The 24,076-nt window shown below is 33.6% G+C and overlaps 4 protein-coding genes and 1 pseudogene across 4 annotated transcripts; 1 reads left to right on the top strand and 4 right to left on the bottom strand.

Moving 5' to 3' along the window:
- Positions 1 to 2,346: 2,346 nt before the first annotated feature.
- Positions 2,347 to 3,939, bottom strand: LOC107057831 (cytochrome P450 CYP72A219-like). The gene is made up of 4 exons (XM_015302852.1): positions 3,808 to 3,939; positions 3,468 to 3,712; positions 3,007 to 3,391; positions 2,347 to 2,929 (listed from the first exon to the last, which is right to left on the bottom strand). Exons 1-4 carry the CDS (start codon positions 3,937 to 3,939, stop codon positions 2,504 to 2,506), a joined length of 1,188 nt encoding a protein of 395 aa, XP_015158338.1. The 3' UTR covers positions 2,347 to 2,503.
- Positions 3,940 to 5,956: 2,017 nt separating this feature from the next.
- Positions 5,957 to 9,644, bottom strand: LOC102580578 (cytochrome P450 CYP72A219-like). Its single transcript, XM_015302851.1, has 6 exons — positions 9,572 to 9,644; positions 8,769 to 8,885; positions 7,715 to 7,935; positions 7,278 to 7,522; positions 6,742 to 7,126; positions 5,957 to 6,539 (listed from the first exon to the last, which is right to left on the bottom strand). The coding sequence occupies exons 1-6, from the start codon at positions 9,642 to 9,644 to the stop codon at positions 6,114 to 6,116; spliced, it is 1,467 nt and encodes a 488-aa protein (XP_015158337.1). The 3' UTR covers positions 5,957 to 6,113.
- Positions 9,645 to 9,659: 15 nt separating this feature from the next.
- Positions 9,660 to 10,310, top strand: LOC107057830 (uncharacterized). The gene has a single exon (XM_015302850.1). It carries the CDS (start codon positions 9,660 to 9,662, stop codon positions 10,308 to 10,310), a length of 651 nt encoding a protein of 216 aa, XP_015158336.1.
- Positions 10,311 to 11,490: 1,180 nt separating this feature from the next.
- Positions 11,491 to 15,298, bottom strand: LOC102580923 (cytochrome P450 CYP72A219-like; annotated as a pseudogene).
- Positions 15,299 to 16,064: 766 nt separating this feature from the next.
- LOC107057829 (cytochrome P450 CYP72A219-like) lies at positions 16,065 to 19,783 on the bottom strand. The gene is made up of 4 exons (XM_015302849.1): positions 19,610 to 19,783; positions 18,652 to 18,896; positions 18,125 to 18,272; positions 16,065 to 16,490 (listed from the first exon to the last, which is right to left on the bottom strand). The coding sequence occupies exons 1-4, from the start codon at positions 19,781 to 19,783 to the stop codon at positions 16,065 to 16,067; spliced, it is 993 nt and encodes a 330-aa protein (XP_015158335.1).
- Between the last annotated feature and the right edge of the window lie 4,293 nt (positions 19,784 to 24,076).

The raw sequence follows: 24,076 nt of genomic DNA, 5'->3' as shown, positions 1-24,076 counted from the left end.
TTTCATGTTCTTACTCTAATGGCGGTGGTGGGTTTAGATCGATTCACTGGCACGGGTAATCTAGATGACTGGATCTTTCGGGCCGAATGATACTTCGCTTACCTTGGCTTCCCGGAGAATGACTGGCTACCTCTTCCTTTCCTCTATCTCGATGGTGAAGCACTTGACTGGTTCCATTGGATGTATCGCAACAAATAATTTTAGGATTGGAAGCATTTTAAGGAAAAGTTATCTTTGTGCTTTCGAGCATGAACCACCCTTGAGTTTGCTGTTGCACATACGCAAATCACGACTATTCTTACTTTGCTACAGAAGGTGCATGACAGTTTTTCAGTTATGTCTAAGCAACTTGACAACACCCATATCTCAAATTCTAGTATTTCCAATATCACGGGCTTGTCACCAACAATAGTTCAAGAGGTTGCAATAGAAGATGCAATTGACAGTGCTACTACGAGGGTTAGCGAAGAGATCGCCTCTGCTTTGGGTGATGGACAATCAAGCATTGCAAATAATTTTGAGGTACATCCTGAGACGTTTGACACTTTGATCGACATAAACCTCCTTTTTGCTTGGACAACTTTTGTCATGGGAGATCCATGCAGACCAGGTGTTTGATGAAAGTTCTCACCAACTTGAAGGCTCAAGTCCATGAATTTGACATGGCTTTGGACTTGGTAGCGGATAATTTAGTGGGGTTGCAAATTCCTTTGCAGGCCACGACATCTGTTGAGCCGCCCCTGGTCGAGGAAGGTGAATGTCTCGAAACTAAAACAGACATAGTGTTTGATGGAAGTCTCCAGCGAAATGAGTTCGACCTACAATGCCAATTTGCAAATTTGCAGCTTGTTGTGACAGACAAAAAAAATTTCTCATGAGATTTTGAGTTCTGATTTTGATGAACCAATATGAGTTGATGGATACGTCTCCCTTATCCCTCATGATAACGTTGCTGCGATTGCTGAGTTTTTTCCATTCGTATTCAATCAGTCGTCATTGGCCGATTTTGGGGACCTAGCAATGTGTGAGAGTGTGACAGATGGCTTACCCACTTGTCATTGGTTTGACACTGGGCAGCATGTTTCTCCGTTTATTCCATTCGTGTTCAGGCTTACGAAGTATGGCCATCATGTATCTGCAACAGAATTTGATAAGAATGGTTATCGTCCTATTATTGGGGCTCAAGGTAGCAGCATCCTAATTTTTGCCATTAGGTGCTCAAGTTACTATAGCAGCGGGGATAACTCAAAAATAGCTTGGGAAGGGGCTTCTCACAATTGGTTTCTCAAGATGTCGCGCTACATCCTAGCTATGGAATCAGGCAATTCAAAGATGAACCAACTATTCGACGCAATGTCGGATAAAGCTTGCAAGGTATTCAATGTTATGTCCACATCGTTACTGGTTAGGGTGCTCGCCGAAACACCCAAAGAAACAAATACTATTCAGCAATTTCACTTTAAAGACAGAGAATGTTTACTGATTTCTTTTGGTGGTCAAGAATCTATAGTGTCGGCTGCACATTCCACACACGCCCTACCAAGGAGGTATTTTGATGTCAACTCTCTTTATAGTGTCTTGTCTAGACAGAAAATTGATTTGGTGGCATCTAACAACATATATGTTGACATAATTCTCATGAAGTCCACAATACTTGATGATGTTTCAAAGAGAGAAATACAATCGAATGATGTGAGGAATGATGTTAAACATGTAAAATTTAATGAGGGAATAAGACATGATGAAAGTCTCTTTCCAGTCGATCCCGGTGAGAATCTGTTCATGGTTAAACTTGGTGGAATGGTGAAGGTTAATTGTGTATGGGATCCAGGAATCAGTTCCAAAATTATGCACCGAAATGGTCTTATGGAAACCATTGGCACACACCTATTGCTGGAATTTATTGTTACTATTTCTCTACTTCTTAATTACTTTTATGATGCTCACTTGAAAGGTAATACTCAATCTACAAAAAGGAGGTAGATGACAGCAAAAGGACTCTCTGTATTTCCTTATTTTTGGCTGAGTTTGTCACAGGACAATGGATGGCAAGTTTTAGTTGATGTATGTGCGTTGGGAGCTAAGAACATGCCTACGTTGAGTGTAAAACCTTCATCCCAAATAGAACCACTTGGTGCATGGGGTGATAAAAATTTAACTGTTGAAGGGATAATGGAGCATCAAAATGTGTCAACAGACCAATGTGCATATTGGTGTTTGAGAATGATATATATTTCTACTGATGAGATCTCATATTGGGCTGATACTATTGTTTGTCCAATGAACAATATTAATTGCATGCGTGCTTTCAAGTGCATCTCTGTTACAGGTATGGAGACTTGTAAATTGGTTCAAGGTTGTTCAACCTATTGAGTTACATATATAGAAATCACTCTTCACAAGACTAGATGAAAGCTAAACACCATAAAATGTTGAAGATCTAAAACACACACTGAAGAAAAAGTTTAACATTTTCAATATGGTTAACTAAACTACAACATTTTTAAAGTTTGCGCATAAGCAGAGGAGCACCATACTGAGGATGAATAGACACTACTGCAACTGGAGCATGTGTATATGATGGTGAGAGTTCAAAGGAGAACTTTTGTAGTATCATTGTTATTGCCATCTTTGCTTCCATCATTGCAAAGTTTTGTCCAATGCAAATTCGGGGTCCCCAACCAAATGGAATAAACGAGACTTGTCCATTTGTTGCCTTTGACACTCCTTCACTGAATCTTTCAGGTTTGAATTCCTTCGCGTCTTCACCCCATAATTCCTTGTTATAATGTACTAAGATTGCGGGTATAACGAGTAGTACTTCAGCTGGCAGACTCAGCTCACCCAATTTGACTTCATCTTTGTTCCTTCTACCATATATCGGTGCTGGGGGGAACAACCTTAACGTCTCGTACAAGATCATTGTCACCTAAGGAAAACAAACATGTATTGCATAAGTTGACAGTAGAATTATTTCACTTATGAGAAATTCTGAAAACTACTTACAATTTTGAGACGACTTAGTCCTTCAAAATCTGGTTTTTCATTTCCGAATACATTCAAAACCTCCTCTCTTGCACGTACTTGCCACTCTGGATGTAGGCATAGTAATATCGTTGTCCATACGAGCAACACTGAAGTGGTATCTTGTCCAGCAAAATAGAATAACTTGCACTCTTCAATCACTTCTATTGTTGTCAATCCGAAATCTTTGCTTCCGTGTTGTTCAATTTCTTTCGTATTGGATTCAAGTAATATGCCTAATAAATCTTCATTATTAGTCTCCCCTGCTTGCATCGCCATCAATCTTTTGTCAATGATACGCCTAATTGTCGTTTGAATTTCCTTTTCGATTTCCAGCATTCTTTTCTTCTTCTTACTAGGCAAGAACCTTATAACAAAAATCCAAGTAAATTCTCTATGCTATGAAGTAGAAATTTGATCAAATACTTTAAAATTGTACGTACCTCGATCCTGGTATATAAATCGAAAAAACTTGTTCCATTACATACTCAGCTTGTTCTTTCTGAAGTTCAAATACTATTCTCCCTTCTTCATAGCTACTCCCAAATGCAGTTCGAGAAATGACTTCACCGGTCATTAGTTGAAAGTGTGGCCATACATCGAGCTCGACTGATGTTTCCTTTGGAACAGCCTCCTCCCATTTGCTTAGCATTTCACTACAACTCTGATAAAATGCTGGAACCATATGCTGTTATGTAGACGGGTTAATTTCACTCATGATCACTAAGGTCAGTCTATTTACGAGCTATACACAAAAACAAAAATTATAATAGTATATATAACCTTTAGTTTCTCAAAATGGAAGGCGGGATTGATGATTTTTCTATATTTAGCCCATTTCTGTTCCTCAAGGGTAACGAGACCTCGAACCAATAACTTCGCGAATGGATTAGAATGCTTATTCTTGTTTTGCATGATCACACATTTAAACATGATATCAGATCAGGAAAAGATCCTGATGGATTCATGTCTTATATAAAAAAAAATATGTGATTGGTCCATGAAAAGAATATGATTATGCAGACATGATATCAGATTAGGCAAGGAAGAAAAATAAGTAATGAAAAAAAAAATTAAAAACTAGATTGTTGTAGTTACCATTTTGTTGATGGAGTCACAGAAAAAAGGGATGAGCCTTTGAGGACTGAGGTACATCATCAGAGAAATTGATAGGCTTAGATTTGGCTTCATTGAGTTTATTTGTGAGCTCTTTCAAATCTCCATAATTATATTTTTGACCGTCATAATTGACAACAAAGAGGTTTGTCCCAATTGGTCAAATTTGTGGAGGAGCTTCGTCCTATACTCATATACAAACATTTATGCCTTTGGTTTTTTATAGACACTTTTTTCTTTTGAATTTTCTATTGAGCGACCAGTTGGTTCACCAGACCCCAACCTAGCATCACACTTTCTAGGGACAAAAGTATGGAACTCCTCCCAAAATTACATTATTCGAGCCAGCACATAATTCACTATGTGTTCTTAAGAAATTTAATCCACTCAATGTACCCGAGGTTGTGGATTATTGCCTCCCAGGATAAAATGGATATACCTATTAAAAAAGTAGTGGTACCTCACACTTCAATAACTTCAGCAAACTCAAAAGTCAGCAACGAAATCATCATACATATTAAAGAAGTAGAGATACCTCACACTTTAGCAACAAAATCATACCTATTAAAGAAGTAGTGGTACCTCACACTTTAATAATTTCAGCGAACTCAAAAGACAGCAACGAAATCACACAATGACTCTACTTTAAGGAGAAAATTCCAACGAAGTACTTGGTTTGTAAGAAAATACGTGTATGCAGAAGAAGGAAAAAAATTGATAGGATGGTGCGGTGTGAACTCACATGTTCAGAATAGGCATGTCGATGCCGAGGCCGAGCGAGCAACGATGATGCGAGGGCACCCTCTCCTTAGCCCTTTAAGGGCTAAAGGAAGTTGTGAACGACTTGTGATGTCTAGATATGCATTTTCAAAATTAAAGTGATTCACTATCTATTGAGACCAAGTTAAAGATAATTTATATGTATTATGCCTTTCTATTATATCAACGACAAGATGGGGTATGTATTTGATGAATTTTCCACAACTAATAAAGGTGTTTGTTCCAATTGGTCAAATTTGTGGACTTTTATAGGATGATTGATTGACAAAATATAGACTAGTGCGTGTACGAGGGGCAAGACTTTTCCATGATTTTGAATTTCTTACCTTGTTTTTTTTCCCTCGTAAACACGAAAATTCAATAAGTTGTGAAAACTATCGGACTTTCATCAATTCTTATACAATCTTACCAAACGAGCAAACCAAAGTTCATAAATAAGATATCGAAATATCCTAAGGCGTAATATTAATAAATCACATATCTCCATATTCTTTTAATAAATAAATGTTTGTGATTATAAATTGCAAATACACATAATTTTATAAAGATTCACTAGTCAATAATAGTAGTGCCTAGTTATTTTTTAATATTATCCCTTCACATGGCACGGACAATCTCTCCATGCTGAGAATGAATTTTTTTTTGAATAATTTAAAATGGTTGGTCTTTTTTCTTTTACAAAATATAAATTCATGGGTCAAGTTTTACATTTTTTAAAAAATAAATAAATTGAAAGCACTATTTGGAATCCCAAAATCATGCTTTTTGAAGAATTTGGGATTTGATTTCAAATCATGATCCCAAATTGCATCTTCAAATGTTGATTTGAAATCATGACTACATATCTCACAAGTTATGCTCTGCACCCTAAAAGAACTTATGTCCCACTAAACATAAACTCGACTGCGAAGGAAAAAAAAACAAATAAAAATCAACCCATTTGAAAAAAAAATGCAATTAAAGGAACTATTGTCCTCCACCAAAATGTTAAACATACAAGGAAAAATAGGAGATTTGAAATGGAGCACAAACCATATCAGAAGCTAAAAAACTTTGATAACATCAACCAAACTACTGCAGTTAATGTTTAAATTCAAAACATGACTTCTGCGATCTCGCAACAATTTAGTATATTGATCATTTAAATGATGCATGTAGATCAACGTACAACACCAATGTCGTAAAATATCATCTTAAAGTTTGCGCATAAGCAGAGGAGCGCCATACTGAGGATGAATAGTCACTATTGCAAATGGAGCATGTGTATATGATGGTGAGAGTTCAAAGGAGAACTTTTGTAGTATCATTGCTATCGCCATTTTTGCTTCCATCATTGCAAAGTTTTGTCCGATGCAAACACGCGGTCCCCAACTAAATGGGATAAACGAGACTTGTCCTTTTGTTGCCTTTGACACTCCTTCACTGAATCTTTCTGGTTTGAATTCCTTTGCGTCTTCACCCCATATCTCCTTATCATAATGTACTAGGATTGCGGGTATAATGAGTTGCACTCCAGCTGGTAGATTTAGCTCCCCCAATTTCACTTTCTCTTCAGTCCTTCTACCAGATGATGGCAATGGAGGGAATAGCCTTAACGTCTCGTACAAGATCATCGTTACCTAAAATAAAACACTATAAGTCAAATTCAACACATAAAAATGGTTTCCAACACTTAATGTATATTAACTAATCTCAATTAGTTAAGCCAATCAGGCTCCAAGTCCACTTCTTGTCTCGACAGTCCTATCGAATAACTATATTGAGGACATAAAACGTACTCATTAAAAGATTGGAAGAAAAGAACTTGCGAAAAGTACTTACAATTTTCAAGCGATTTAGTCCTTCTAAATCTGGTTTATTATTTCCAAAGACGTGCAACACCTCCTCTCTGGCACGTACTTGCCACTCTGGATGTAAGCAGAGCAAAATCATTGTCCATACGAGTAACACTGAAGTGGTCTCTTGTCCAGCAAAATAGAATAGTTTGCACTCGTCTACCACGTCTGATATAGTCATTCCAAAATCTTTTCTACCATGAAGTTCAATTTCTTTCATATTGGATTCAAGTAATATGCCCAATAAGTCATCTTTACTAGTCTCCCCTCCTTCGATTGCTCTCAATCTTTTGTCAATGATACGCCTAATTGTCGTTTGTATTTCCTTTTCAATTTTCAGCATTCTTCTGTTCATTTTAGTAGGCAAGAACCTATATAAACAAAGTTATTCAAATTACAAGAAAAGTCTTTCAGTAGAAAAATTGTTAAGGATCAGATTTTTCATATTTAATTACAGAGAGATTTTGCAAGCACAAAAGAAAGTGTCGAACGTGGAAATGTGATGTACATAAATTGTTGTACCTTGATCCTGGTATATGAATTGAACATGCTATTCTGATTACATACTCAGCTTGTTCGTTCTGAAGTTCAAATACTGTTCTTCCTTCTTCATAGCTACTCCCAAATGATGTACGACATATGACTTCACTGGACATTATTTGAAGGTCTGGCCATACATCGAGTTCTAATGATGTTCCCTTTGGAACAATTTCCTCCCATTTGCTTAGCATTTCACTACAACTCACATAAAATGCTGGCAGCATATGCTGTAAATGTAAAAACAAGCAAGTGCTTGTTATAATTCCCTTCTAAGTTTCTTTAACAAAGAACGTTTCTTTCTATATAATATATCCTACATGGAATGTTTAGACCACAAGATTCAAATGATATTATATTATACACATCTTTAGCTTAAGACCACAACATAAAATATAACGGAAGGAGTAATAAAGTAGAACCTTTAACTTCTCAACATGGAACACGGGATTGATGATTTTTCTGTGTTTGGCCCATTTGTCTCCATCAATGATTGATAGACCATCAGCCAATAACTTGGTCATTGGATTGGCATGACGCTGCATTACATACACATAATTCTTTGTGAAAATCTCTTTTACATGTTCAGGATCTGTGATCAACACTGTTGGATATGGGCCTAGCCACACAAAAGAACTTTTACCTGCGAGTAATCTGTTTCCGATTAGAAAAAAGAAGAAGGCATAATACATAAACAAACACTCAAATTTGATTTCAGTTGACAAATAAGCACTCCAACTTTGAGGTTCAAATCTAGACACCTCAACTTAGTCTCAACTAGCAACTAAACGCTTCAATTCGTCTCCACTGTGTCTTATAGACACCCAACGCTAGTGTAACACATAAATATTACACGTGTCTAAATGATCATCACATAATAGAGACAAGTTGAAGTGTTTAGATGTGCATACTCAAAGTTGCAGTGTTTACTTTCCAACTGAATCAATAAAAGAAACATATACCATTTTTGTTGATGGAGTTGAGGAAAAAGGGATGAGTCTTTGAGCTATATCATCAGATAAATTGATAGGCTTAGACTTTGCTTCAACTATACTTTTTGTGAATTCATTCAAATCTCCATAGAGTAACTTATATGGATTTCCTTTTAGACCTCTTTGCCTTAAGATATTCTCCAATTTTTTTGGCCTAAACCATGCCCAATTCAACACTCTCCATGTATATACCAACAAAATTGAAACACTAATTGTTGATAATTATGTTGGACAAAATCTCCATCAAATTATCTTTGTAGCTGTTTATTGTTACATAGAAAAAAGAGGGGAAAATAGCTAATTGGCAGAACAAACAGGAATGAAAACAACACTCATTGGCAGACAATAGAATAACTAAAAAACGTCATAAATAAGGTGTTTAGATATACTAAGAACTCGGCGACCATCAGTAATAATACAAACTTCCCAAAAATATCCCTTTTTTTGAAATAGAAAGGACGAGAAAAGTCGAGAAAACTGGTACCTTTTTTAATGCAGCGAAATGGGGACGGCAAATGAGCTGAGCAACGATCTTTCAACCACAAAATCGAATTACGGACAGCAAACGAGAAAACCAGGCGGTAACTCGAACTCGAGTAAACTTAGGGGAGCAACGACGAACAAACTAGAAGAGATGAAGCCCTGAAAATTAACTCTTTTCTCCTCTTTCGGATATATTTTGTATGGATTTTTATAACCACTTGCTTAAGCTATTCTATATGCCTTAGTTTAGAAAATTTTCAACTCAAAAAATCTGCCCACTTTTCTCACCCAAAAAAAAAATCCCCCTATGACTAAAAACAGAGGAAATATTTATAGAAGAGGTTCAAGCTCTAGGATGTCATTTGGGCGGGATTTTTGAGTTGAAAAAGGTGTATTTTGAAATTTGAACGAAGCGTTCTTGGGTGGATATAACCTTTGTTGACTAATCCTTCAAAAATAATTAGTTTGCAGAAATCAGTCTGTGGGTCTATTTTCTAGGATTAGTGGGTTTATGTTTTACTTAGTCAATGAAATTATATTCTTATTGTAGTGGACCATGTTTACCACTTTTTCATGTTTTCCATTATTTGTGTGTTGCTTTATTTTAGCTTTAGTAGTTAATTGTAAGCCTATAAAAGGGCAATAGGAGTTTTGGTTTTTAAGCAAGAAAGTTTTGCAGTAAAAGAAACCTTCTGTCTCTCAAACTCTTTCATTTATTTTTGCCTTTTTCATCCAACAAATCTGGTATCAGAGCCAGTTTTAAGAGTAACGACATATAAAAATTTTGCCCCAGAAATAACAAACCAGAGAAACAATGGCAGCAAACTCTAACAGTAACTCCCAACATCTTCCAATTTTCAAAGGGATGAATTATCATTTTTGGAGTCTTAAGATGAAGACTCTCTTCAAGTCTCAAGAGTTGTGGGACTTGGTGGAGAGTGAATTTGCAGATCCGGATGAAGGCCACGCACAACGGCTACGGGAGAATCGCAAGAAAGACTCGAAGTTGCTGTTCCTGATTCAACAAGCCCTTCATGATGATATCTTTCCGCAAATTTCAGCAGCAGAGACTTCTCACGAAGCTTGGGAAATTCTGCAACAAGAGTATATGGGAGATAAGAAGGTAATTGCTGTAAAATTACAAACTTTGCGTCGTGATTTTGAAACTTTACTTATGAAAAGTAATGAATCTGTTCAAGATTATATGTCTAGAGTTTCTTCCATTGTTAATCTCATGAAGTCATATGGGGAGAATATTAGTGATGAAATTGTTGTGCCAAAGGTGTTGAGATCTTTAACAAAAAAATTTGAGCATGTGGTTGCTGCTATTGAAGAATCCAAGGATTTATCTGATTATTCATTTGATGAATTAATGGGTTCTTTATTAACTCATGAAGATGGGATAAACAAGTCTCATGAGAAAATTGAAGAAAAAGCATTCCAGGTGAAAGAGGAGTCGTCTGACAGAGGTAGAGGTAGAGAAAGAGGCAGATTTCGTGGCCGAGGTCGAGGCCGCGGTAGAGGCAGAAGTCAATTCAATTGACACTCGACATCCCAAGAGTGACTTTCAGTGCCAGTATTGCAAGAAGTCTGGTCATACTGAAACATATTGTTGGACTAAGCAAAAGGACGAGCAGAATCAAGCAAATTTCTCTGAGAACACAGAGAATGAAAGTAAGCTCTTCATGGCTCATTCTATAAGATTGCATAAGAATTGATTTGTTTTATTTTTTTTATATATATAGTTTTCATAATTTGTGGGATTTTCTATTAAGAAAAACATACAACTAATGAAATCAAAATTTCAATTCAATCTGATTTTAAATCATGTCCAAATAAAATCTTAATCTGCTCAGGTTTTAGCCCATTCATCGTTATCAAGAATTTAATGGATAAATAAGAATTCTCTGTCTTTAATTTGAGATCTCAAAGTTTGACATAGATTGCAATATGGATGTATATTAATTGAAGCTCTAATATAAATATCGAACGTCGATGAGAAATTAATGAAAAATTTTTACCCCTCCTGTTATGCCTGTTTAGTAAGTATTTTTTTTTCATAATTCTGTCCTGTCTCTGGTCCTGTCCAACCAATAGGACAAACCCTGCCTTACATTATCCCAATTATGTCTTTATTTTATTATTTCATTTGTCCTAGTTTCCATCCTATCTTTGTTATTTTTCAACCTTTTTCAATATATTTTATATACAACTTGTGTACTAATGATCTGAAAATACTAAACTAAAGATAGGGCATCTACGTAATATATACTATTTAGTTAAAAAGATAAATATATTGTTTAAATGGCTCGTTTACTTATAAAAACAAAACAAAAGTAGTTGTGTGATTGTGATTTGTGACCTCTCTTGATTCCATCAAAATATGTTAGTACTAGTTTAGAGACCCAAATTGAATAATAAGGTTATGGCCCAAAGAAAATAAAAAGAACTTAACGTGGCATACTACATAGATAAACAACTATCTTGAAATACTTTAATTTTGAAAATGTACATCTAGACACCTCAACTCATTACCTGTGTGTCTAGTGGACATTCGACGCTAACGTGACACATAAATTTTGATGGTATCTAGATATGCATCGTCAAACTTGGGAGTGTTAAATTTCAACTGACGCCAGATTAAGATGTCTATTTATGTCTCAAACTATCAAGTATGTTTCATGGTATATAGAGGTTAAGACACAAATGAAGAGGTAAGTATATACAGGCCAAAGAAAATAAGAAAGTACAGAACACTTTAGAAACATAGCAGTAGTTTATTTTGGTTGATTCTTACATATGGACAAACCAAAATGAACATAGACGTGCAATAGAAATATATATATATATGTTCTACACAACTTTAAGAAGAAACTTCTGCTCCACCAAGAGGCCAAATGAGGCTCATCAGAGAAGACCTATGAATAGTTGACCAATAAATTTTGATAATGTCAACATACAACACCAATGGTGTAAAATATCATATTAGAGTTTGCGCATAAGCAGAGGAGCACCATACTGAGGATGAATAGTCACTACTGCAAATGGAGCATGTGTATATGATGGAGAGAGTTCAAAGGAGAACCTTTGTAGTATCATTGCTATTGCCATTTTGCTTCCATCATCGCAAAGTTTTGTGCAATGCAAATTCGAGGCCCCCCTCCAAATGGGATTAAACGAGAATTGTCCTTTGGTTGCTTTTGACACTCCTTCACTAAATCTTTCTGGTTTGAATTCCTTTGCGTCTTCACCCCATATTTCCTTATCATAATGTACTAAGATTGTAGGTACTATGAGTATCACTCCAGCTGGTAGATTTAGCCCTCCCAATTTCACTTCTTGTTTATTCGTTCTACCAAATGTTGGTAATGGGGGGAATAGCCTTAACGTCTCATACAAGATCATGGTCACCTGTGAAAAAGTATTGCATAAGTTGGCAGAAGAATTAGGGGTGTTTGCTAAAAGCTTTGACAAACTTATAAGTATTTCTTGGCAGAAAACTAATGAACACTTCTTTACCAAACAATCAACTTTTATACTTCTATCCAAACATGTAATTGTCTATTTATAAAATGGGCTCTTGGTTCACTTTTTATCAACTTCGGGGATCCTATGATATCACTATATTGAGGACACAAAACATACTATCGAAAAGAACTTGTGAACAGTACTTACTATTTTCAAGCGACCCAGTCCTTCCAAATCTGGTTTATCATTTCCAAATACCTGCAACACCTCCTCTCTGGCATGTACTTGCCACTCTGGATGTAGGCACAACAAAATCATTGTCCAGACGAGCAACACTGAAGTGGTCTCTTGTCCAGCAAAATAGAATAACTTGCACTCTTCAACCACTTCAATTGTTGTCATACCGAAATCTTTGCTTCCGTGTTGTTCAATTTCTCTCATATTGGATTCAAGTAATATGCCTAATAAGTCATCTTTACTAGTCTCCCCTCCTTCCATTGCCCTCAATCTTTTGTCAATGATACGCCTAATTGTTGTTTGAATTTCCTTTTCAATTTCCAGCATTCTTTTGTTTCTTTTTGTAGGCAAGAACCTATACAAACAAATTCAAAATCAAACAAGAACAGTCTTTTAGCAGAAAGGCAGAGTACAGCTTCTGTTGTATCGTACTTATGTAACGACAAAGAAAGGTAAACGTCGAAATATGATAAATAAATTATTGTACCTAGATCCAGGTATATAAATTGAACGTGCTACTTCCATTACATGCTCAGCTTGTTCCTTCTGAAGTTCAAATACTATTCTTCCTTCTTCATAGCTACTCCCAAATGCTGTGCGAGAAATGACTTCGCTGGCCATCATTTGAAGGTCTGGCCATACATCGATCTCGGTTGATGATCCCTTTGGAACAATCTCCTCCCATTTGCTTATCATTTCACTACAACACACGTAAAATGCTGGCAGCATATGCTGTACAAAACAAATGAAAAAACCAGCAGTACTTGTTATAAACGGATAACTTCAATAAAAACAAAAAAAGAAGTATTAACCTTTAACTTCTCGACATGGAAGGTAGGATTGATGATTTTTCTGTGTTTGGCCCATTTGTCGTCCTCAAGGCTTACAAGACCTTCAGCCAATAACTTGGTGAATGGATTGGGATGAGTTTGCTTTAGATACACATAATTCTTTGTGAAAATCTCCTTTACATGTTCAGGATTCGTGATCAACACGATTGGGTAGGGGCCTAGCCAGATGAAAGAACTTTTTCCTGCGAGTAACGCTAGCTTAATAGAGGATGAAACAAATGAAAGAAACAGAGAAGGACATTTTTACTAGACTATCTTCTTTATGTTACTAATGATTTTAATGGTACCTAATGTTATTATGCATCTCTTTTAGAGGAATTATATGCAATCTGAATGGAAAAGAATAAAATCATCAGGAAATAACTGTAAAACCAAGCTATCGACTCAATTAGGCATTTTTTCGACAACAAAATCACTAATGAAAGTAAACATGAAATAAGCCTTTCACAACTTAATCAAACAGTTCATTCAGACATTTTAACAAACAGGTAATAGGCATTTCAAAAATTAAATCAAACAGTTTATTCAGGCATTTTACCAAAGGATAAGGGTCTGAAAAATACCCCAACTAGGGAGGTAATAGATCCTTATGAAAGTTTAGTATCGCAACAGCAAATCCGATCAAAATTGGGGTATTTTTCAGACCCTTATCCCTTTACCAAACAAGTAATAGGCATTTCACAAATTAGTTAAATACTCCCGTTGTCCCTAATTACTTGTTCACTTTTGAATTGACACACCTATTAAAAAAATAATTAATGACATAGTAAGTTTACCATTTTACTTCTATTAATTATGAAGTGGATGAAAAGTTCTACATTTTTCAAAATAATTAGTGATTTAATTGAGGGTATAATAGGTAAAAAGAATTTGTTCTTTCTTGATTTGTCAAAATGGACGAGTAATTAGGAATAACTATAAAAGGAAAACTGGACAAGTAATTAGGGATAGAGGGAGTAGGTTAAAAATAGTTTTTCATAATAATTTATTTTCTGACAAAATTTTCTACTCAAATGTCACGTGTCATCATTTAATTCGTCGCGTCACCACGAGTGTATTACATATGTTTTATACTTTTGACTGATTATAAAAAAAAATGTCAAACAAGTATCAATTTTAAGTCGTAGAAGTGTTCAATAGATACAAAGTGACGAATTAAATATAGATACTGACACGTGGATAACGACACCTCACTGATAATTACAATATATATATATTGGGTTACAGCTGTGTGTGTTAGACAAGCTCATCTCAATATCTACCCAAAGTCTTGATTAATATCAATCTGATATATACTTTTTACATAATCGTGAAGATAAGATTTTTTGTCACTATACTCAAAAAAAAGAAAAATAATTGACCTAAAATCAGGACCACATAAAAGAACAAAAGTAAATTAAACAAAAAAAAAAAAAAGACAACTAACTTCCCTTCTTTAATTACTTCCTCCACCCAATCAAATATGACTCACTTTTTTTTAGTCAGTTAAAAAAAAAAAAAAAAACTCTATATTTATTGTTACATAAATATCTATGACCTATTTTAAATAATCAATTTAATTTTTTTTTTCTTAAACTCCGTATCAAATTAAATAACATCACATAAATTAGAACAGAGCGGAGGAAGAGAAAACATACCATTTTTGTTGATGGAGTTCAGGAAAAAAGGGATGAGTCTTTGAGCTATATCATCAGAGAAATTGATAGGCTTAGACTTTGCTTCTACTATACTTTTTGTTAACTCATTCAAATCTCCATAGAGTAGCTTATATGGATTTCCTTTTAGACCTCTTTGCCTTAAGCAATTTTCCAATTTTTTTGGCCCAAACCATGCCCAATTCAACACTTTCCATGTATAGAACAACAAAATTGCAACACTAATTGTTGCTATAATTATGTTGTAAGAAATCTCCATTGATCTCATATATGATAAAAACTCCATTGAAAGAGGTTCTCTTACTTGCTTTCTCTTTACTAACTACACTATATAATATAAAAATGATTAATAGTTCTTTGCTATTATAAATTTATAATAAATGGGGTGGGCCCGGACGATGCAAGCCAAGTCTTTAGTCGACAAAATCGCTTTATTCCTAATCAGTATCCCGGTTCGGTTTTTAACTATTATCGATTTTTGATTTTTAAATATGCTAAATTGATAATCAAATTAATAAGATATTTGTTATTGGTTTTTGATTTTTCACCAGTTCGATTTTCGATTTAACCAATAAGAAAATATTTTCAAAAACAAATATATGACTTGTCCAATAACTTGACGCTATACACGCATACATCAAAACAAGCAAATCAGACTAAATTACAATAATAAAGACTAAAGTAATACTAAAACCTAAAGGAAAATGCAGAGGTTAGGGTTAATTAGTGTTAATTGTGTAAGGTCTTTATAGTTATAGTATAATATAGTGATTATATTAATATTTATGAGTTACTAAAAATTAAAATAGTAAATTATTATATTCTTAATGGGTTACCGGTTAACCCAGTAACTCAATATTAAAAAATCAATATCGAACCGATAACCGAATATTTTTTTTTATAAAACCATTAAATAACTGTTAACACAATAACTCAATAATAATAAATCAATAACATTTTTTTTGTTCGATTTATCGATCAGTTCAATTTTTACACAACCATATATACAAATAGTAAAACGTTCAATTGAACCTATAAAATTCAGCTTCTTACAAAACAACTGGCCAGGTTCATTTGTCCCCAAAACTAGAGCCTCTGCAGAAGTAAAGGAGCACCAAACTTAGGCTGCAAAGCTACAATACAATGTGGAACATGTGTATAAGATGGAGAGAGCTCAAACACGAACCGTTGTAGAATCAAAGCTACAGCCATTTTAGCTTCTAGCATCGCGAAGTTATGTCCAATGCATATTCGTGGTCCTGCTCCAAATGGAAAAAATATCATTTGTCCCTTTGTCGCCTTTAAAACACCTTCCTTGAATCTCTCTGGCTTGAACTCCTCTGCATCTTCGCCCCATATTTCCTTGTCGTGATGCAATAAGATCGTTGGTATAAATAGCAATGATCCATTTGGTAGATACAAATTTCCTAATTTAGTTTCTTCATTAGTCCTCCTGATACGAGTTGCTAGTGGTGGATAAAGTCTTAAGGACTCGTACAAAATCATCGTTACCTGAAAAATACATTTCAAATACTTATGTCTAGCTTCACCATTGTTTCTATGGATATATTAAATCTTAAACACATTTAACGAAATTTATGAATTCCCTGCTATCTCTATACATATGTAAGTTAGTCCCAAATCCCAATTGATATAAATAATGGATCTTATCCTTACGGACTAAATCCAGGATCTAGAGTCAGTTAGTCCAAGCTAAGAGTGATCACATAATATGCACGCATATCAAATTTTTTACTAAATCCAGGATCTAGAGTCAGTTAGTCTGAATCGAGAGAGTGATCACATAATATGTATCCAGGATCTAGAGTCAGTTAGTTCGAATTGAGAGTGATCACATAATATGTATGCATATCAATTTTTCTCATCATATCATATTATATTAAAAGTGGGAAGGTTTTGAGTTCAAAGTTGAATTACTAAAATGCCCTTCACTAATTTTTTAAATTAGAAAATGCTAAACAATTTTCTATTTTTTGTTGAGCTTTAATTATTGATCCTTTTTGTTTCTCCAGTTAAACTCATTCCAACAACACTTAATGCTTCACACTAAATTCAATACTTAAAGACCGAAGATGGACAATCATAATCTCCTTGATTACAATCCAAAAACGTTTCTAATCATATTTTTTTTAGTTATTGTTGATCAATGTTTATATAATTTTCTCCCACAACCTTTTCATATTCTTTACATTACAAAACTCTATAAAGGTATACAATAAGTTTTCTTTCTCCCATCTTCTAGTCATTTTCATTTTGCTAGAGATTTTTTTTTCCAGGTATATCTTTTTTTTTTTATATATATATATATATATGTATGTGTGGTTTAAGCCTCAATCTTAGTATGTTTAGCGGTATAGTGCTTGATATGAAAAAAGAATGATTATCTTTAAATTAGAACTATTTATCCCAATTTCTTAAGTTAATCTTTTGGTTCGTATAATTAATTTGCATCTTATGGAAACAAAGATCAAATAGAGTGGTCAAAAGATATTCGAAAATATTAACCACCGAGAATAATGTTCTTTAGTTTTTTTTCTTTTTTCATTTAAAGAATAGTACTGTATATTAAAAAAGAAGAATGCAATTCATATAAGCACAAAAAAAAAATGAAAAATATTCTTTTATATTTGTGATTTCAGCAATAACTAGAATTAAATTTATTTCTTCTTCATGTCTTTGCTACTTTCGTCAAAGACTTTTACATGTATTTATTATTTTTTCGAGTAGAAATTCATTGTAAACTGAGTTGTTTGATCTGTAGCTATTCATCGACATATCCATATCATTAGAGACTAAATCAGAATTAAAATTGTTAATTTCTGCATTTCTTATTTTATAATTGAACTTTATAAATATTTTTTTTTTTAAAATAAAAATAATAAGGAATAAAAGTGCAAAGCACGTTCCAGTCTTCCAGATACTAGTATATGTAAAAGAGAGAAGTTAGTTCATTAGTTGAACCTACAGAACAAGTCCTAAATATATCATGTGTCAATGTATGAGTTGTGTTGAAAGAACTTGCGATTTTCAATCGACTTAACTCATCAAAAGCTGGTTGATCACTTCCAAAGGCTTGCAAAACTTCCTCTCTGGCTTTTGCCTGCCAATCTTGATGTCTAGATAACAAAATCTAGTAATGTACCTAATAAGTCATCACCAAACTCCTGCCCTGCCTCTTTTGCCTTTAATCTGTTGTCAATGAGACGCCTTATTGATTCTTGAACTTCTTTTTCAGTTTCTTTCATTTTCTTGTTGCTTTTGGTGGGCAAAAATCTACATGTTAAAAGATTTAGTAAGTTGAGAAAAAGTCTAGAGGTGCAAAATCAAGCAGAGGTCGATTCAGAATTTAAACTTTACGAGTTCAACCTTACACTGAATTCATATGAATCCATAGCTAAAAGGTTACATACACCTCAAAGATCAATCTATTATTTGGCAACTCGTCCAAGTTTAAACAAGTTGGACCATACAACAACAACATACCCATTGACACCCCACAAAGTGATCCTCAGGAGGGTAGAGTGTATACAGACCTTACCTCAACCCGCTCATTTGTCACCTCTATTAACAATAGTTGAATTGGTGCTCGATGTAGATAACTCTAAACGAGTAAGAATAATGCAGATCCATAACTTTAGTCGTAATTACGTACCTTGATCCTGGGATATAAATGGAATTGAACTGTTTCATAATAATCTCAGCTTGTTCTTTTTGAAGTTCAAATATTCTTCTTCCTTCTTCATAGCTACTACCAAATGCTGTACGCGAAATCATATCACTTGTTAATTTTTGAAATTGAGGCCAAATTTCCAACTCTTTTGATCCTTCATCTGGGACAATTTGTGCCCATTCTTTTAGCATCTCAACACAGCTTAAGGAAAAAGCTGGCAACATAAGCTACTTGCAAAACAAAAGAAAAAATGTATCTCATTAGTTATATAAGCGGATACAAGATTTTAATTCTATCGATTCATTACTCGAGTTCTGACAACTTAATCCATGAAAAAATGTATCCCATTAGTTATATAAGCGGATACAAGATTTTAATTCTATCGATTCATTACTCGAGTTCTAACAACTTAATCAATCACTTTGTTTATGTTATAGGTTCATAATTCGATATTTTCAACTATTTCAGCTGGTACTACACAGATAAATTCAGGCGTAGACTAAAAGTTACGAGTTCAAATGAAGTACATCTTCCCCTGCATATGCTTGTACCAAAATATGTCTTTTAGCTTTATGGCATATGTGTTGCTTGCATCGTGACAAGAGCCAGATTCGAGACTTGAACTTGATGGTTCGACTTATAAGATTCTTAGAACTAAAGTTGTTGTGCTTTTAAAATATTTATGCTTTGCGTGAAAAATGTTGAGTTCAGATGAATCTTCTATCCAAGTGTTGTATCCACCCCTGGTTGTGAGTGGAGTGTGATGTACTTAGGAGGAAGTGGTTTTAGACCATTTAGGGGAGTTTTAAACACGCGGGTTTCATATCATGAATGTACAAAAGACACGTGTCTGACATTCATTGATTTGATGTAAATACTTAGTCAGCTCAGTTATTACCAAAAACAAAATGTGTGTAGACAATATAAGGTAGAGTAGAACCTTCAACTTCTCCATATGGAAAGCTGGTTTTAAGATCTTCCTATGTTTTACCCATTTATCTTCTTCATAGTTTGCTATGCCTCTAGCCAACAAATTGGCCACTGGATTGCTGTGGTGAGGCTTTTGATAAACATAATTCTTAGCAAATATCTCTCTAATTTGTTCACTTTCCATTATTAGTATCATTGGTTTTGGCCCAAACCATACAAAACAATTTTTCCCTGCATATAAACACAATCCTTTTGAGTCCACAAGATTCTATTCACAACTTAAAGCCAGGATTTTCATTAGCATGTTCAAAATATGAAGAAGTAAACACATGAAGAAGTAGAAGGGGTTCAGAAAAATAATTTTAACCATGTATAAATAGTGTAATTTTCCAAACCCCGTGAATCCTTACTAGCTCCGCCCCTGGTTGATTGGACAATGAGTTTGAGAAAGAAAGAAAGAGTTTTGAAACTTGTGGTCTAAAATAAGTCATACACATTTGTGTGACTACAAATCAATATCATTAAGATCATAAGACCGAAAACTTGAAGTTAAAATTGTCTCTAAATAAAGAAGTACGACATTGTTTTTCGAGGCAGATTTAAAAGAAAAGTATATATGACACATAAATTGGGAGAGTAGTATAAGCTATGAGTTCAACCGACATTAGTTTTGACTCAAATCCTATATACGTGCTAAGAAATCAACTAAATGTTGGAGAAATTGTTTTAGAGAGGTTCTCTGTGTCGAGACATAGATTTTGATGGAGGAGATTATGGAGAGGAGAAGCAAACTGTTGAAGATTATATGAAAAAGGTGGACAAATTTATTTTGTCAGAAATTCAGGCCAGGGGGGCAGATTTATTGGGTATTATTTGCCCTGAATTACTTACCATAAATAGGTTTTCATTTTAGGAAAAGGTTTAGTATTGGCTAGCTTTTTTTTTGTAGGAAAAGGTTTAAGATTGGCTAGTCCTTTTCTTGTAGGAAAAGGTTTAAGACTCTATAAATAGAGACTTGTTCCTTCTAACTTAATCATCATTCACAATGTAGTCTTAAGGGTTTTGAGAGTTTTTGGTTAGGGGGAGAATTTTGTGGGACACAAGTTTGATACGTTATCACTTGTGTGAACCTCCCATGTATTCCGAGTGAATTGGTTGAGGTTATTTCTCTCTATATTTTGTACTCTCGTGTTTATATAGTGGATTGATTCATTCTCCTTTGTGGATGTAGGTCGATTTGACCGAACCACGTTAAATCTTTATGTCTTTTGGTATATTTCTCGTTTTGTCTTCTTACTCATGGTCTTTCGATGTTTGCTTTGCTAGCTTCCGCATTACACCTAATTATTTCGGTCCTAACACTAAATACATACACATTAAATCTTGAACACAAAAAAACACAATTGTCTAGCGGAATCAATAGCATCTAAACTCATAAAGTTCAAATTCTGAATCTGCTTCTAATTTTAGAAAACTTACCATATTTACTAATGGTTTGAATAAAATAAGGAATGATTCTTGGTGCTATATCATTTGAAAGATTATCAATAGGCTTTGATTGTGCTTCCTTTATGCTCTTAGAGAACTCTTTCAAGTCTCCATGGAGTAGCCTATACGAATTCCCACATAAGCCTTGTTGTCTAAGAAACTTCTCCAATTTTTTTGGCCTAAACCATGCCCAATTCAACACTTTCCATGTATATACCAACAAAATTGCAACACTAATTGTTGCTATAATTATGTTGCTGAGGGTCTCCATTTTTTAATTTTTGGTATCAGAAAGGTTTATGACCTTTTTTTTAAACATATAGTTATAACTCATAAGCCAACAACAAGGGAATCTACATATTTGATGAAATCTAGATACCTTGTATTTTAACGAAAGTAGAGTAAGAATTTGAAGTTTATAGGTTCTGAATTCTAATGTTACTGACTTCTAAATTAATAATTTGTACATATTCAAAGAATTTTAAAGATAATATGAATTTCAATCAAACCTACTGAATTCGGACAAATCTGTAATCCACCTCGGGTTTCAAATACTAGAGACAAAGTTAGAGGATATTTTATGGAGAGAATTGTGAATATTAGAGATAAAAATGGAGACGGAAAGAATAAGACAACCCCAACTATTGTTGTTTCCCATTGACTTAGCTTATTGCCGTTTGGATATGCTACATTATTTGCAAATATTATCGAAATACTATTTGTAAATCAATATTTGTTTTTTTTCCTGCTTCAACTTAGAGCGATAATTTGAAGCTGGAAAACTTGTGTGATCTTTTCACTCACAAAATTTTAATTTTAAATAATATATGAATTTTTCAAATCTCGACGAGAGGGAGTTGCTCAGATGGTAAGCACCCCTTACTTCCAACCCGAAGGTTGCAAGTTCAAGTCACCAAGGGAGCAAAAGGGGTTGAGAGCTCTTAGAGAGGGTAAAAATAATAATTAATAATTTTTTTTAAAAAAAATTCAGATCTCTTATGTCAGCCAAACTTCAATTATACAATTGCTCCCCTCTTTAATTTATTTCCAATTCTCGGCCAACTCACTATAGAAAAATAAGTAATACTAATATTCTCTCCGTCCTTCGTTATTTGTGATATAATAAAATTGTCATTTTATTTATTACTCCTTAAGTGGCGCGTTAAGTCAATATTGGATAAGTAAAGATGGATGGAGTGAGTGTAATGGTTGTTTGTTGAAATACAAAATTTTCTGTATTGACAACATACTTCCTCCTTCTCTTAATTTATGTGATGCGGTTTGACTGGACAAGAGCTTAAGAAATCTGAAAAGACTTTGCAATATTTCAAGACTATCATTAAAATAAATGATTTTAAAAAAAAATAGAAGAGTAGACCTCTATAAAAATTTTATCAAATAAATGGAATCCAACATGAGTAAAATATTAACAATATCCTTAAACATTTGTCAAATATAAAAATCAGTCATTCTTTTTTAAGACAATGTAAAAGAATTAAACAGTGTGTAATATAAATGAGGACAAAGCAAATATTATTTATTCCTTAGAAATAAAAAGTCCAACTTCTGCAAAATTTGAGGACAAAGCAAATATTATTTATTCCTTAGAAATAAAAAGTCCAACTTCTGCAAAATTTGAGGACAAAGCAAATATTATTTATTCCTTAGAAATAAAAAGTCCAACTTCTGCAAAATTTGAGGACAAAGCAAATATTATTTATTCCTTAGAAATAAAAAGTCCAACTTCTGCAAAATTTGAGGACAAAGCAAATATTATTTATTCCTTAGAAATAAAAAGTCCAACTTCTGCAAAATTAGAAGAGAAGCTAATGCATTATTACATCCACCTGTTCAGATCCTTTGTCTTTTATTTTTTGCAAAAAATAGTTTTTTTTGTTTTCTATTTGGGGTTTGGAATCCCGATTAAATCTGAATCGTGCACTGCAGGGCCCATTCAGAGGTGTCGCTTCCAAAACGATTTTATTCAGGGATCGAACCTGAAACCTCTGATTAAGAGTGAAACAGTCGATTACCACTGTACCTGATTAAAAATTACTTTATTTGTCTTATATACGCTAATAACCTTGTTTTTCAACAAATCATTTGAAGCAGTCTCACTTGCGTAAGTTAATAATAAACGATCGCATCATATATTTTAAAAGTACCTAGTAATAAATAAAGTTTGATATTACAGATATATTTAATTTGTTAGATCATAAAATTTATTCACATGTCTAGGGTGTACAAAATCGAATCGAAAATCGAATCAAACCGCGAACCGAGTCAAACCGAATTAAAACCCGACTAATGGTTTGGTTTGGTATTGGGAAAAAAAACCCGACCATGCTTGGGTTGGTTTGATTTTAACTAAAAAAAGTCAACCCCTAGACCAAACCAACCTGACATTATATATATATATATTTTAAAATTTATTTTATAAATAAAGTATTTACTTTGATGTAATTTCTAAGTATTACTTATACGTTTTCATAATTTTTTATCTTTTAACATATTTTTCAATTTTTTTGAAACTTAGAATTTTGAATGGTCCAATAAAGGTTATAGTCCATAGATATTAGTAACTCTAATAAAGCTCAATTCGAAATCAAATCAATACTATGCTAACAAAATAAATTAACTCAATACAAAAAATGACAATAATGTTTAATATTTGTCCTTTAGAAACATTGGTTTAGATATTTAAAATACATAATCTAATTTTATTTGTTCTTTAATGTTTAATCATGCAACTAATACTTATTAGACTTATTTTAGCATGATTTAGTACTTTTGAATTATGATCATTTTCATTATGACTTTGCAATATTTATTTTATATGATGATTTCATTATTATTTTTTATTGAATATTTTAGTGTAATCACTCATCTCATATTTTATGTTATTTTATTAAGAAACACCTTAGATAGTTGTATTTTGATTGGACTAAAGAAATATTTGGAGCACAAGTTAATTATATGTTTGTATGCA

This window comes from Solanum tuberosum, unplaced genomic scaffold (assembly GCF_000226075.1).
Source record: "Solanum tuberosum cultivar DM 1-3 516 R44 unplaced genomic scaffold, SolTub_3.0 scf00384, whole genome shotgun sequence".
Classification (NCBI taxonomy): domain Eukaryota; kingdom Viridiplantae; phylum Streptophyta; class Magnoliopsida; order Solanales; family Solanaceae; genus Solanum; species Solanum tuberosum.
Note: the sequence above shows the minus strand (reverse complement) of the source record. Positions and strands in the feature narration are given on the sequence as shown.